Source organism: Benincasa hispida, unplaced genomic scaffold, assembly GCF_009727055.1.
Source record: "Benincasa hispida cultivar B227 unplaced genomic scaffold, ASM972705v1 Contig32, whole genome shotgun sequence".
Lineage (NCBI taxonomy): Eukaryota > Viridiplantae > Streptophyta > Magnoliopsida > Cucurbitales > Cucurbitaceae > Benincasa > Benincasa hispida.
Window position 1 is genome coordinate 251167 of NW_024064797.1, and position 13576 is coordinate 264742.

General features: G+C 28.8%; 1 protein-coding gene across 2 annotated transcripts; it reads left to right on the top strand.

The window, feature by feature from the left end:
- The first annotated feature begins 337 nt into the window (after positions 1-337).
- LOC120069359 (probable linoleate 9S-lipoxygenase 5) lies at positions 338-9615 on the top strand. Of its 2 annotated transcripts, XM_039021104.1 has the most exons (9): positions 338-561; positions 3179-3471; positions 5754-5994; positions 6078-6416; positions 6490-6575; positions 7330-7437; positions 7540-7844; positions 7931-8194; positions 8684-9615. In XM_039021104.1, exons 1-9 carry the CDS (start codon positions 399-401, stop codon positions 9435-9437), a joined length of 2553 nt encoding a protein of 850 aa, XP_038877032.1. In that variant the 5' UTR covers positions 338-398; the 3' UTR covers positions 9438-9615. The 2 variants fall into 2 exon arrangements, with proteins under 2 accessions (XP_038877032.1, XP_038877033.1); XM_039021105.1 differs by lacking the exon at positions 3179-3471 and having other exon boundaries at positions 413-561; positions 8684-9612.
- The last annotated feature ends 3961 nt before the right edge of the window (positions 9616-13576 follow it).

A 13576-nucleotide genomic window follows, 5' to 3' on the forward strand; every position in this document is an offset into this window, starting at 1 on the left:
GATGTTAGAATATAAGTGACACTGGCACCTACATATTTTTCTTAGAAAAAAATAGCTATAAATGGATATTGCTTTAGCAGCACACATGTGGATGGATTGCCGCCCTTGTAAAACTACTCAAGCTCAGAGGTTGTTTTTTGAACCTAACCATTTAAAATTCCTACATTTAAATTAGTGATTTGCGTAAATAAATAATAATAATAATTTTCTTTAAAAAAAAATAAATACTAATTGGGTCTGGCCGGATCGGGTCGGGTAAATGGGTCGATTAATTACCTGTCTTTTGTGGGTATATAAAGGGATATGAATATATGCCTCTAAGCAACCAAAAGAAAAAGGTTTTGTATTCTTCAAGTTCCTGAGTTTTCTGTAAGTGAAAAAGAGAAAGAGAGAGTAGAATGGTTTCAAAAGAGGAGAAGAAGATTAGAGGGGAAGTGGTTTTAATGAAAAAGAATGTTTTGGACTTCAATGATTTTCATGCTTCTTTTCTTGATAATCTTTATGAGTTTGTAGGCAAAAGAGTTTCTCTTCAACTTGTCAGTGCTCTCAATGGTGATCCATGTAAGTTATTTCCCTCTCTTCTTTCTCTCTTCTCTCTCCCTTTTTACAAAACTTCTCTCCAAAGTTTTTTGATATTGCCATAGATTTAAGAGTTTAGGGTTTGGATGACAATCACAACATTTCAGTCGGTCTCGTTTGGTAATCTTCTCTCAATTATAAAAATTCTGTTTAGATGTGAATTCATATTATTTTTGTAATTTCTCTTTCATACATTTAATGGTATAAAATCCGTAACTACGTTGTGACAGTATAGTATTCAAATAATTTTGAATTTATATATATGGTTTAAGTTTCATGTACTTTCTCTCTCTTTAATGTATCCGTCGCTCACGTTTTCTATTCATCACATTGTTTCGAGTCAACTTTCTTTGGACTTTTTTTAACAACATTCTCCAACTAAAAATATATTAGTGGGAATAGAATGTTTTCTTAAAGCTTGACTTGTAAGTTTTCTTTTTATCAAGAAGCATATAATTTTCGCTTTATGTATCTTCGATTAAAATATGTTTTTATTTTTTTTTCAAAGTTTGAGATTCAAATTTCAACTCTCAACTTTCACATTTATAAATATTTAAAACTTACAAGTACTTTTTTAAAGCTTATTATAATAATTTTGTTAGATGACCTTTAGGGTTCCATTTTTCATCTTTATAGAACTAAATTCATTAAATTTTAGTCTTTAAATTTTATAATATGAAAACCCATTTTGGACAAAAGTAATGCAAATCTCCCTTTAATAAATTATATTTATTATTATTATATCCTTAGCTTTTTGTTCAGTCATTAATTTATCTCAAAGTTTAATTAAGAATATGAATACAAAATATATTAAGAAAATTTATGACCTAAAAAAATATGGTTTTAAACATTTTTGTCAAACATGAGCATAATTCAACTAGCTAAATTAAAGTTTTATATTTTTTACCGGAGAATTTGAGGTTCAACTCATAGCTCCATGTGTGTTGAACTAAACATCCATTCAACATTTTTTTTCCATTTTTTCAAATATAATTTTAGTTTATGATAATGACTTAATTTTTTTTTTTTTTTGGGAGAATGACTTAATTTATTATTCTTTTAATTTTCTCTAAAAAATATAATTTACTTTTCCTATAATTTCATGGATCAATCATTATTGATTTCAAATCATATGTTGAGTTTTAAGTGGTTGTAATATATAAAAAGAATATGATAATAATTTGACTTTGATTCAAACAAATCTGTAACAAACATTTGAGAAAATTAGACATTTAGTCCTTAAAATGTGATTCTAAATGTCATTTTGGTACATAAAGGATAACATTCACTATTTTAGTGCATACAACCTTTATTTATTTATTTATATATTTTTTATTCTACCTAATTTTCTATTAAAACCCTAATTTTGGAAGCCTCCCCCCCACCCCACCTTAATTTTGGCCATCAAAACCAAGAATTTTGAATCACAAATTTCCAAAAAAAAAAAAAGTTTGGAAATTCTTTATTTTGGTGAATACTTAGGAAGCAAGAAAGAAGGAAAAAAAGGTAAAAAATAAGACAAAAAGGGGAAAAAGGAAAGAGAAAAAGGTGAGCAAAAAAATTCCTTTATGAAACATGTAATATTGACCAAAAACAATTAATAATTATTTTTTCAAACATGTTTCCATTATTTGGCTTAAGGCCCATTTGTTGATATTATAAGCTTTAATTTGGTTTAATTGACTTTTTATTTTTTTTAAAACGAGCAGCTCAATTGACATCTCGTATATGTTAAGAGATTTGTAATTTGAATGTTCTCACAACTTGTTATACTAAAATAAACTCCTTTTTGGATGTATTTGGAATGCATTTTTAAATGTTTATTTTAAAAAATAAGTCACTTTAGAAAAAATTGGAGTATTTAACAACCACTCAAAATAGTTTTTGAAATATATTTTCAATAAACTTTATCAAAAATGTTTAAATAAAAAGATTTTTTTATTAAAAAACAATTTTTTCTCAAGTCAATCCAAACGAGTCATTTTTTTAAAAATTTTTGGCTTACAAAGTCATCCATCGAAAGTAATATATTAATTTTTTTTTTCTATCGAACTTATTTGTATATGCAATATTGTCATAATTATTGACATTTAAGTCTATCATATTTATTTATTTTATTATTATTATTATTATTATTTAGGATTATTGACATTTAAGTCAATAAATTTATTTATTTATTTATTTATTATTATTATTTAGGATACAGTCTACCATATTTAAAAATGTTGAACTGTATCTCCAATGCCACATTTAAATTGCTGAAACAATTTTTGAATGATTAAATAATTTACAATAATATTAAAATTCTTAAAAGAAAAATAAACTTCAAATCAATCATCCTAAAAAAAGTGACCATTTGTGAGAATGAAAACAACAAATTTCCTTTTTGAAAAAGTTAACCTATATATATATATATATAGACTAAAACATTATATGAACAAATCATATAGAGTTATATACAAAAGGAAGATTTTTTGAAAAATAAACATAACTTAACTGACATAAAATTTGTAGTTTTGATCACGAAGTTAGAGATTCAATTCTCCAATCTCACATACTGTCGATGATTTCTAAGGGTTTTTTTTTTCTTCTTTTTTAGCAAATGAGTTTAGAGGAAAATTGGGAGAAGCAGCCTACTTAGAGGATTGGATCACTACAATAACTCCATTAAGAATTGGGGAAGTTACTTTCAAAGTTACATTTGATTGGGATGAAGAAGAAATGGGAATTCCGGGTGCTTTCTTCATTAGAAATGATCATCACAGTGAATTTTATCTTAAATCTCTCACTCTTCATCATGTTCCTGGTCATGGAAGAATCTATTTTCTTTGCAACTCTTGGATTTACCCGTTTCACAATTACAAAAAAAGTCGTATTTTCTTCATCAATCAGGTCAAATTTTCTTTTTCCTTGCACTATAAAAACTTGTTTGGATTGATTTTTTTAGTGCTTAAAAATGTTTCTAAATTTAAAAGAAAATTTGGGTGTTATTTGAACGGTATCTATCTTTGTGCAATCTAAATAGTTGTCCAATAAAAATGTGTCATGTGAATTTTTATTTTATTATTATTATTATTTTACTAGGTAGCAAAAAGAGGAATGTGTGAAATATTGTTAAAAAAAATGTTTTTTAAGCACAAAAAAAGTTAATCAAAATAAGCACTGTATTTTTAAGAAAATGATAATATCTATAATTAGGATTGATGGTTAAAATAGTAAAACAAATAAGGAGCTAAAGCTTGGCAAATAATTGGTGTGTTATGGTATTATTTTAAAGGGAAAAGAAGTCCTCTTTGGACTCGAGCTCAATTCTGAGTTGTTTTTTTTTTTTTTCTTTTTTGATAAATACTTTTGAATCTAGTTTTTATTTGATGATTATGTTTTAATTTTTTATTCATGACCTCTAAATTTAATTTTCATTTAGTCTCAAGTTTTTAGAAATTTACATTTTTCACCCTTGAATTTTGAATATAATTTTTATTTAATTCTTAGATTTTAATTTGTACTTTTACCTTTGATTTTCTTGTATTAATGCTCACTTTAATATTTGAGACTAACTTTTGTTAATAAAATTAAAAAAATTATGATGTGAAAATTTTCAATTAATTTTAATAGTGATGAAAATTTAGTGAAAATAATTTAATTATAATTAATTTAGACATTAACACCAATAATTGAAAATGAGTATTTAATGAAAAAATAAAATTAAAAGTGTAAATTTTGAAGTCTAAATTGAAACAAAATTCAAACTCAAGGATAAAACTGAAGCATTTTAAAACCTAAGAGCCAAATAGAAATTAAACTCAAAACTTAATATTTTGAAATATAGAGACCAAATGAAAACTAGACCCAAAACTTAGGATCAAAGAGATACTTTTCCCTATTTTAAAATTCGAGTCAATAGAGTTTTGCTTGTATTTAATTATAATTTCTATAGTTTTTGTCTATTTAATCCCTAAAACTTTAAAAGCTTCAATTTTATTCACATACTTCTAATTTTGATACTAATAACAATTATTAATATGTTACTTTGACTATAACTTAACTGATTAAAGTATATATCCTCGATTAAGAAGGTGTAAAGTTTGAATAATTCTTCCATAATAAATTAAAAAAATCTATTGATAAGGTTGTTTCTTTCTTTCTTTTCTTTTTCTTTCTTTTTCTTGATAAATCGTTTCTTAATATTTATGTATGATATGATATATTGGTTGGCTTTATTTGTCTCTAGTTGTTTTGCCACTTTTTGTCACCCATTATCATGTCAAAGCGAAATCCTTAAGCTAGGATCAAAACCATAATTGCCAACTCGAAAGTTATGTTATTAATAGTTTTCAAATATAGAATAATGAATCAACTTATTTAGAAATATAATAAAATATCAGTTATCTATGATAGACAATAACACTGAAAAAACAATAACAATTTGATATATTTGAAAATATTTCTAATAATTTTGTCATTTAAAATAATTACCCTTAAATGTGTAGTCTTTAAGCTTTCAAGTTTATATTGTATTTTTCAATTTTTAATTTCATGTCTAACAAAATTTTGATTACCTAATAAGCATCAAAATTTTCATTTTACAGAGTCTAATATGTCATTAAATATTTAGTTTTGTATCTTATAGATCATCATGACCTATTCAATTTTTATTTTAAATTAACAGATTTATTATATATAAAATTTGAAGTTTAAAAATTTGATTAACATTTTTAAAATTTAAGCATTTATTAGATGGTCATTTTTAAAAGTTTTGGGCAATAGATTAAAACACCATTTCAATTCATGTAATTTTGAGTTGTTTAATCTTAAATCTTTTTACTTGTAACAAATGTTAAGTTTGGTCCTTCAAAATTATATTTTTTATAATAAATAAATAATAATAATAACATGTTCCATGGCAGAAAATACACTATGAAAATATTATATTTACGAAATTTTTAGTCTAAACACCTAATTGAAGAAATATCAAAGTAGTATAACCAAAGTGACCTATTATTTTTTTTACAAGTTTTCTAAAATAAAGAATAAAAAATTTTGAGATTTTTATATAGATGACTCAATAGGTGTAGAATGAGAATACTCATCCTTGAAATGCATTATCGGTTAGAAATGCAAGTCAATTTTTATTTTAAATCACTAGTTGACCGTTGGATTGAAATGGTTTACAGACCCATCTTCCAAGTGAAACACCAGAGCCACTTCGCAAGTTCAGGGAGGACGAATTACAGAGCTTGAGAGGAGACGGCAATGGCGAACTTCAAGAATGGGATAGGGTTTACGATTATGCTCTCTACAACGATCTCGCTGATCCAGATAAAGGTCCGCAATACGCTCGTCCTGTCCTCGGTGGTTCGACCGACTATCCTTACCCTAGGAGAGGAAGAAGCGGACGACCGCCGACCAAATCAGGCAAGAATATCGAAATCTCTTCCCCTTTCTTTTCCGTTCAGTTTGAATGTGAACTAGTTTCGTAGATTCAATTTCATTTTCAGATCCGGAAACTGAGAGCAGAATGCCGTTTGTTAAGAGCTTGAACATTTACGTTCCGAGAGATGAAAGATTTGGTCACTTGAAATTCTCCGATTTTCTTGCTTATGCGTTGAAGGCAGTTTCTCAATTTGTTAAACCTGGTCTCGAAGAATACTTTGAAGGCACTCCGGGTGAATTCGAGAGCTTACAGGATATTCTTGATCTTTATGAAGGAGGATTTCCAGTTCCGGAAGGTTTGTTTGAGGTTATCAGGGAAAACATTGGTGCTCCTTTGCTCAAGGAGTTTTTTAGAACTGATGGTGAAAGGCTTTTCAAATTTCCTTTGCCTCAAGTGATTAAAGGTATATGAAATTGTAGTCTCTGGTTACATATTTGGGTTAAATTTCTGATGAATTTAATAATTTTTTGTAGCAGAGGATAAGTCTGCATGGAGGACTGATGAAGAATTTGGTAGAGAAATGCTGGCTGGAGTGAACCCTGTAGTCATTCGTCGTCTCCAAGTATTCCCTGCAATCTATAACAATCTCATTATTCAAATTTAGAGAAAATTACATCTTCGGACCCTATATTTTGTGTTTTATTTTCATTTCATTTCTAGATTTCGAAATGTTACAATTTAACTTGAGATTTAAGTTTTGTTTCAATTTGGTTCTTAAATTTTAAGATTTTCGCTCCTTATATCGATTTTTCATTAAATACTCATTTTTTATCATTAACGTTAATATTTATTAATTAATTTAGAATAATCATGAAGTGATATTTAAAATTTAATTTTAATAGGGATGAAAAATAGTCAAATTTAATTAATTATAATTCTCTTAAATTAATCCATTGAAGACGGTAAGTAAGTAGTTACTGAAAAAACAAGATTAAAGGTCTAAACCTTGAAATCTTGGGACCAAGTTGAAACAAAACTAAAATCTTAATGGTACAATTGAATTGGAACCAAACTCAAAACTTAAGGGCTAAATACATAAACATTATGAAACCTAGAGACCAAATGAAAACTAGAACTAAAATCTAGGCCAAACAAGTATTTTTTCCTCAAATTCATTATTCTTTTCTCTGAATCCATTCCAACTTTAATGTCTCTTTTTTAGAGAGAGAGAGAGGAAACGTGGGATGAATTCATAATTTTATTTGAAAATTGGGATTAAGGAAATCTTAAATGGGGTGAATATGTGTGTGTATATATATATATAGAGAGAGAGAGATTGTTTTCCTAGAATCGAATATTCATACTTTGAATTGCAGGAGTTTCCTCCAACAAGCAAGCTTGACCCTGAAGTTTATGGTGATCAAAACAGTAAGATAACTGAAGAACACATAATACATAACTTGGATGGACTTACGGTAGAAGAGGTGAATTATATCATCATTGAGTGCATAATGCAATAACAAATGAAAATACAAGCTGTATAATTAACATAGCTGATATTGTTTCTATGTTATTTGGTGGTTTAGGCAATCAAGAAGAACAGGTTGTTCATATTGGATCACCATGATTCACTGATGCCATACCTCAGACGAATAAATACAACTTCCACAAAGACTTATGCTAGCAGAACCATACTTTTCCTTGAAGAAAATGGAACTCTGAAGCCATTGGCAATCGAACTGAGCTTGCCAAATCCTCAGGGAGACGAATTTGGAGCGGTTAGCAAGGTTTTCATTCCAGCTGAACGAGGGATTGGTAGTTCAATTTGGCAACTTGCCAAAGCTTATGTGGCCGTAAATGACTCTGGCTATCATCAACTCATCAGCCATTGGTATAACTCTTCTATGACATGGACTGAAAATTTGAGTATAGTTCTAAATCATATAGATTGTTGAATATAATTTCGGTTTCTTGTAGGTTGAATACTCATGCTGTAATTGAACCATTTGTGATTGCAACGAACAGACAACTAAGTGTTCTTCATCCAATTTACAAGCTGCTCCATCCTCACTTTCGAGACACCATGAATATAAACGCATTTGCTAGACAGATACTCATTAATGCCGGTGGCATTTTTGAAGCAACAGTGTTTCCGTCCAAATATGCCATGGAGATGTCAGCTGTTTTATACAAGGACTGGGTTTTTCATGAACAAGCACTCCCTGCAGATCTCATCAAGAGGTGAAAAATTCATAGTAGTAGTTGATTGCGCATTAGTTTGTTTAAAGATTAATTTGTTTTCATAGTGAATAGGAGTGAGTTAAGAAGTATGGACACTTTAGTTTGGTTAGCGTGTTGATGTCCAACTGGACACGTATCAGACACTTGTTAATACAAAAAACGTATTAGATATGCATTGAACACTTGTTGAGTAGACTAAAAAAATGCATTTGTCAATAATAATAAATTTTGAGTATGACATACATCAAACTAAATTTCGATCCATTTACTTTGAATTTGTTTTTGGTATAAAAATGATATATATTTTTAAAAATTTATATTTTAATAAATGTGTCCTTGCTGTATCATGTCCTAGATTTTTAAAGATGACGTGTCATGTCATATCCATATCGGTGCATTCTTAGGTTGTGAGTAGATTTTAAGTTGAACATATTGTGATACTTTTACAAACCAGTTATTTAACTTGTTCAAAATCATTGTTTCGTTTAGAGGAATGGCAATGGAGGATTCAAATTCTCCACATGGACTTCGTCTCGTAATTGAGGACTATCCGTATGCTGTCGATGGACTCGAGATTTGGTCAGCAATCAAGACATGGGTTACAGATTATTGTTCTGTCTATTACAAGACGGATGAAACGGTGCGGAATGACTCGGAACTTCAGTATTGGTGGAAGGAACTTAGAGAGGAAGGTCATGGTGACAAGAAAGATGAACTATGGTGGCCTAAGATGCAGAATGTTGAAGAGTTAATAGACACATGTACTATCATCATATGGATTGCTTCGGCTCTCCATGCTGCAGTAAACTTTGGACAATATCCTTATGCAGGCTATCTTCCCAATCGACCAACTATAAGTCGAAAATTCATGCCGGAAAAAGGCAGTCCAGAGTATAAAGAACTCGAATCAGATCCCGAGAAAGCTTTCTTAAAAACAATCACTGCACAACTTCAAACTCTTCTCGGCGTGTCGTTGATGGAGATATTGTCGAGGCATTCGTCTGATGAGGTCTATCTTGGCCAAAGAGACTCCCCTGAATGGACTACAGACAAAGGAGTGCTGGAAGCATTCGAGAAGTTCGGGAAAAGGTTGGCCGAGATCGAAGATGGAATCATCAAAAGAAATGAAGATTTGACATTGAGAAACAGAGTTGGACCAGTTCTTATGCCTTACACTTTGCTCTATCCATCTAGTGAAGAGGGGCTCACAGGCAAAGGAATTCCCAACAGTGTCTCCATTTGAAAATCTTCTTTGAATAAGGTACACATAAATTTCTATTACCATACACATGAATCTGATTAATGTAGATGATTTATTTTATGGATCAAAATTATAGAAAATTGCTATATTACTACTTAGATGTATCTGATTAAGATATAAATCTTAAATGAGTTTGAATTTTTCTATCCCATATATTCTTGAACTTTAAAAAAAAAAAAGGAAAAAGAAAAAGAAAAAAAAATCACATCGCAATCCGATTTGGATTTCCTTGATGTAATATTTCTTAGCTTTCTTAAGTACTTCTTTATCAAAAGATTTTCGAATCAAAACACAACCAAGTTGACTACATTTATATGACTTTGGATAAGTCTTTTAACCACTATTTTAGTACAACCCTCCTAGTAGACTAAACGTCTCGGCAATTCCTATATAGGACTTTGGATTATTATTTTAATCATCACTTTTTCTAAGCAAAGTCCCCCAATGCTAATGCTTAGAGTGGTTTAAATTCTCGTTTGATAACTATTTTATTTTTAAAAATTAAGTTTATAAACACTAATACTATAACCTATTGGTGTCTTTGTTTTCGTTGTATAGTTTATTTAGGATTGTTTTTAACATTCAAACCTAGTTTTACAAATTAACATAAGGGCCCGTTTGGATTAACTTGAGAAAAAAAATGTTTTTCAAAAAACTTGTTTTTATTTAAACACTTTTCTTAAAAAAAATGATTAAAATATATTTAAAAAGCTATGTTGAGTGGTATTGGTTGCCAAACACTTAAATTTTTTATTAAACACTTGAAAATGTATTTCAAACACAAAGTTCTTTAAAGAAAGTTGGTTTTTTTCCTTCTTATTTTTGGAATTTAGCTAAAGATGTGAACATTTTTCAAAAAGATGAAGACCATAGTTAAGAAATGGTGAGAAAACAAATATAAGCTTTAAAAATAAAAAGTTAAGAATCAAATGGTTATCAAACATGATATAAATATTAAAACTAACCTGTTTAGTAATTATTTTATTTTTTATTTTTGGTTTTTGTAAATTGTGCTTGTTTTTTCACAAATTTGTACTCATTATTTTCATATTTCGCATATAAATATTTGAATGCTTAGTCAATTTTGTTTTTTTTTTTAAACCACTTTTGTAATTTCAAAGTTTGGCTTCGATTTGGAAAGCACTCCTAAAATGTCAATATAAATAAGGAACATAATTTGTGGGATCGATATTAACCCTATCCATATTATTAGTTTTCTTCAACATCTTGATATTCTCATCGACACTTTTACATATTCATTATTTAACATCGATGTATGAAGTAAATGGACTTTTTCTTTATACTCTACAAACTCGATAAAATACTAAAAGAAATAGTGATAAAATGTAACCTGATGTGACTATAGTATTATAACACATATTTTGCCTCATTTAAAAAGTGTATAAAGTTTATGTATTAATTTAAATATATGTTTTAAAATTTTTTATTTTAAAAATTTTATAGTTATATCTATTGACTTCCATATTTTATTGATATTTTCATGGACGTTTCCATAAAATAGAAATCTTAGACAAGATATGGACATTTAAAACATTTACCTTACCACATATCAAAGTCTAACACTTAATATCTGATTCAATGCAATTCAAACTTTAAAATTAAAATTGAACTGTTGATGAAAATAAAATAAAATAAAATTGAACTAGCAGTCTAGTCACATGTCTGCATTCATAAAGTAAACGTTCATCGAGTGACAAATTTTTATCAAGGAACAATGAAATAAAAATGAAAAAAAGAATTATTCAATTGTTGTATATTTATATTTTTAAAAAGTTAAAGTTGAAATACCATTTTATTCACCACTCTAAATAAACCTTAAAAGTAGTCAATGCAGTTAGAATAAGGTTGATTTTTTCAAAGCAAAATCTATTTTGATTTTTTGGAAAATTCTAAACAAAAACTAGTCGATAAATATCCTATTTATACATTATGAAAATATATTCGTAGAGTGTCTTTTCTAACATGAAAATTCTGATTATTATTTAATCAATTTCCATAAATTTTGAATGTCTAGATTTAGCATTTATTAATAATACATCAACTAAATTTATTTACTTAATGGATGCAAAAATTAGACAATTAAAAATATTTACCCTAAATCAGTATTAATCTTCAAAGGAGACTAAAATAATATTTTATTAAAAAAAAAAAAAAACGTGAGGCGGAAAGCAATTAGAGTGGCATCCACCAGAAAAGTGGATTTTCTATTTCTTTCTTTTTGTTTAATTCAATCAAAAAGTTATTTTTCTTTTTTTAATTTTAAGAATTCAACAAAAATGTTGGATACAGAATGTTTTGCATTACTAATTTGCGTGTTCGATTCTTTTTTTGTTTTTTAGCCTTTTCTTTGTAAAAGTAGAAGTGTATTATAAATATTAGAAAAGTCCAAATGTTTAGTGTCCTAAAAGTATCAATGTCATTCTTCCATCAAACCAAGTTTCAATCTATAATTACCTCATGTGTCTAATGCCAAAACACACTTACTCTATCCATGTAATGCCACATTTTACTTATCACATCCTTTTTATGATATAGAGACTACTAGTATGAATAATGTAGAGTATCTCTATATTATATCAACAATATTGCATGAAAAAATGTATATTAGAAAAATTGTCTAGTTTTCTTCTAGATTTTTAATTAATTATTTAATATTTAATTAATTTTTAACACAATTTCATCTTCAAATATTTAAATCATATTTAAATATTATTTCTCCAAATTCATTTAATTCTAATTTGAACATTTCAAATTAACTTATCACGTTATTTTAGAGCCTATCCATTTACGAGCTAGTAGGGGGACCTTGCGGACCTACAGATATTGCTCCAACGATCCAAGATTAATCGACTAAACTCATTAGACCAATCTAACCCCATTCGTTAACTAATGGGTGATTCCACTAAAACCCATAGCTGAACTCCCCTCACTGTAGATATATTATGTCCACTCGATATAACCATGATTAGTAAGTTAACCCTTCACAGGTTGTTCGTAATAATGGCTGGGTTGAATCTCTATTTTACCCCCGAAATTACCTCTTGTTCCTTAAGTTCCACTGATCCCCTAATAAACAATTGATTTGTGATCCAATTAACAAACCGAATCCCTACCAATGAGAGGGTGAGTCCTCTTGTTCAAGACCCAGAATCAACACTTAAAGGGAACAACCTCTCTATTAACACTAATCGGGTAGGAGTGAATTCCCTTTTGTACCCTATGTTTCCAGCTATTCATCCGGTCTTATTCCCAAAATGGTAAGCTTATTGAGCATAGACAATTGATCTACTCTCATCGTTTGCAGATCAAAGGATAATCCCGAACAAACAGAAGTTCATAGTTAACTCAAGATTAAGGTTAAGTTACCTAGGTCATCGCTTTGAAATAATCAGTCTTAAATAGTAAACAACGTTATAAAGTAAGAGTGACAGGTTTCGTGGTCTGATCTTGCACAAAACTCATCTGCACAGGACACCCCCACTCTTCATGTCTCAACATGCATAAATTAGGATCACTTCGTATATAGAACTTTACAACTCTTTGTAAGAACTATAGAGTAGACCGCATCCAATAGTGTTATCAGAATAAGGTACCCAACCTTATTCATATATTATATATCACTTTGACTATTTACTCGAACCTGATCCACTTGTATGTCCCCACATAAAGTTTAAGTACACATATAATAGTCAAGGGACTAAGGTTTATTGGATTTCTAAAAAACAATATATTCAACAACAACTTTATTGAATTCTCAGAATAAGTTCTTATGTTTACAAAATCACGAGTTTTAGGACATAAAATCCAACATACCATTCGTCTTGATAATGCTGGTGATTTACATTCCAAGCTTTTGATCATTATTGTATGTCAATTGGGATAAGTGTTGAATATCTTGTAGCTCATGTTCATACATAAAATAATTTAGCTGAATCATTTATAAAACGTTTGCAATTAGTTGCTAGACCATTGCTTATGAGAGATAAGCTTCCTACTTTTGTAGTGGCATGCTATTTTGCATACTGCGTCACATGCACGCATTCATTAGGCCAATAGTTTATCATAAGTACTTGCGATTACAATTAGCTTAAGAGCTAAAT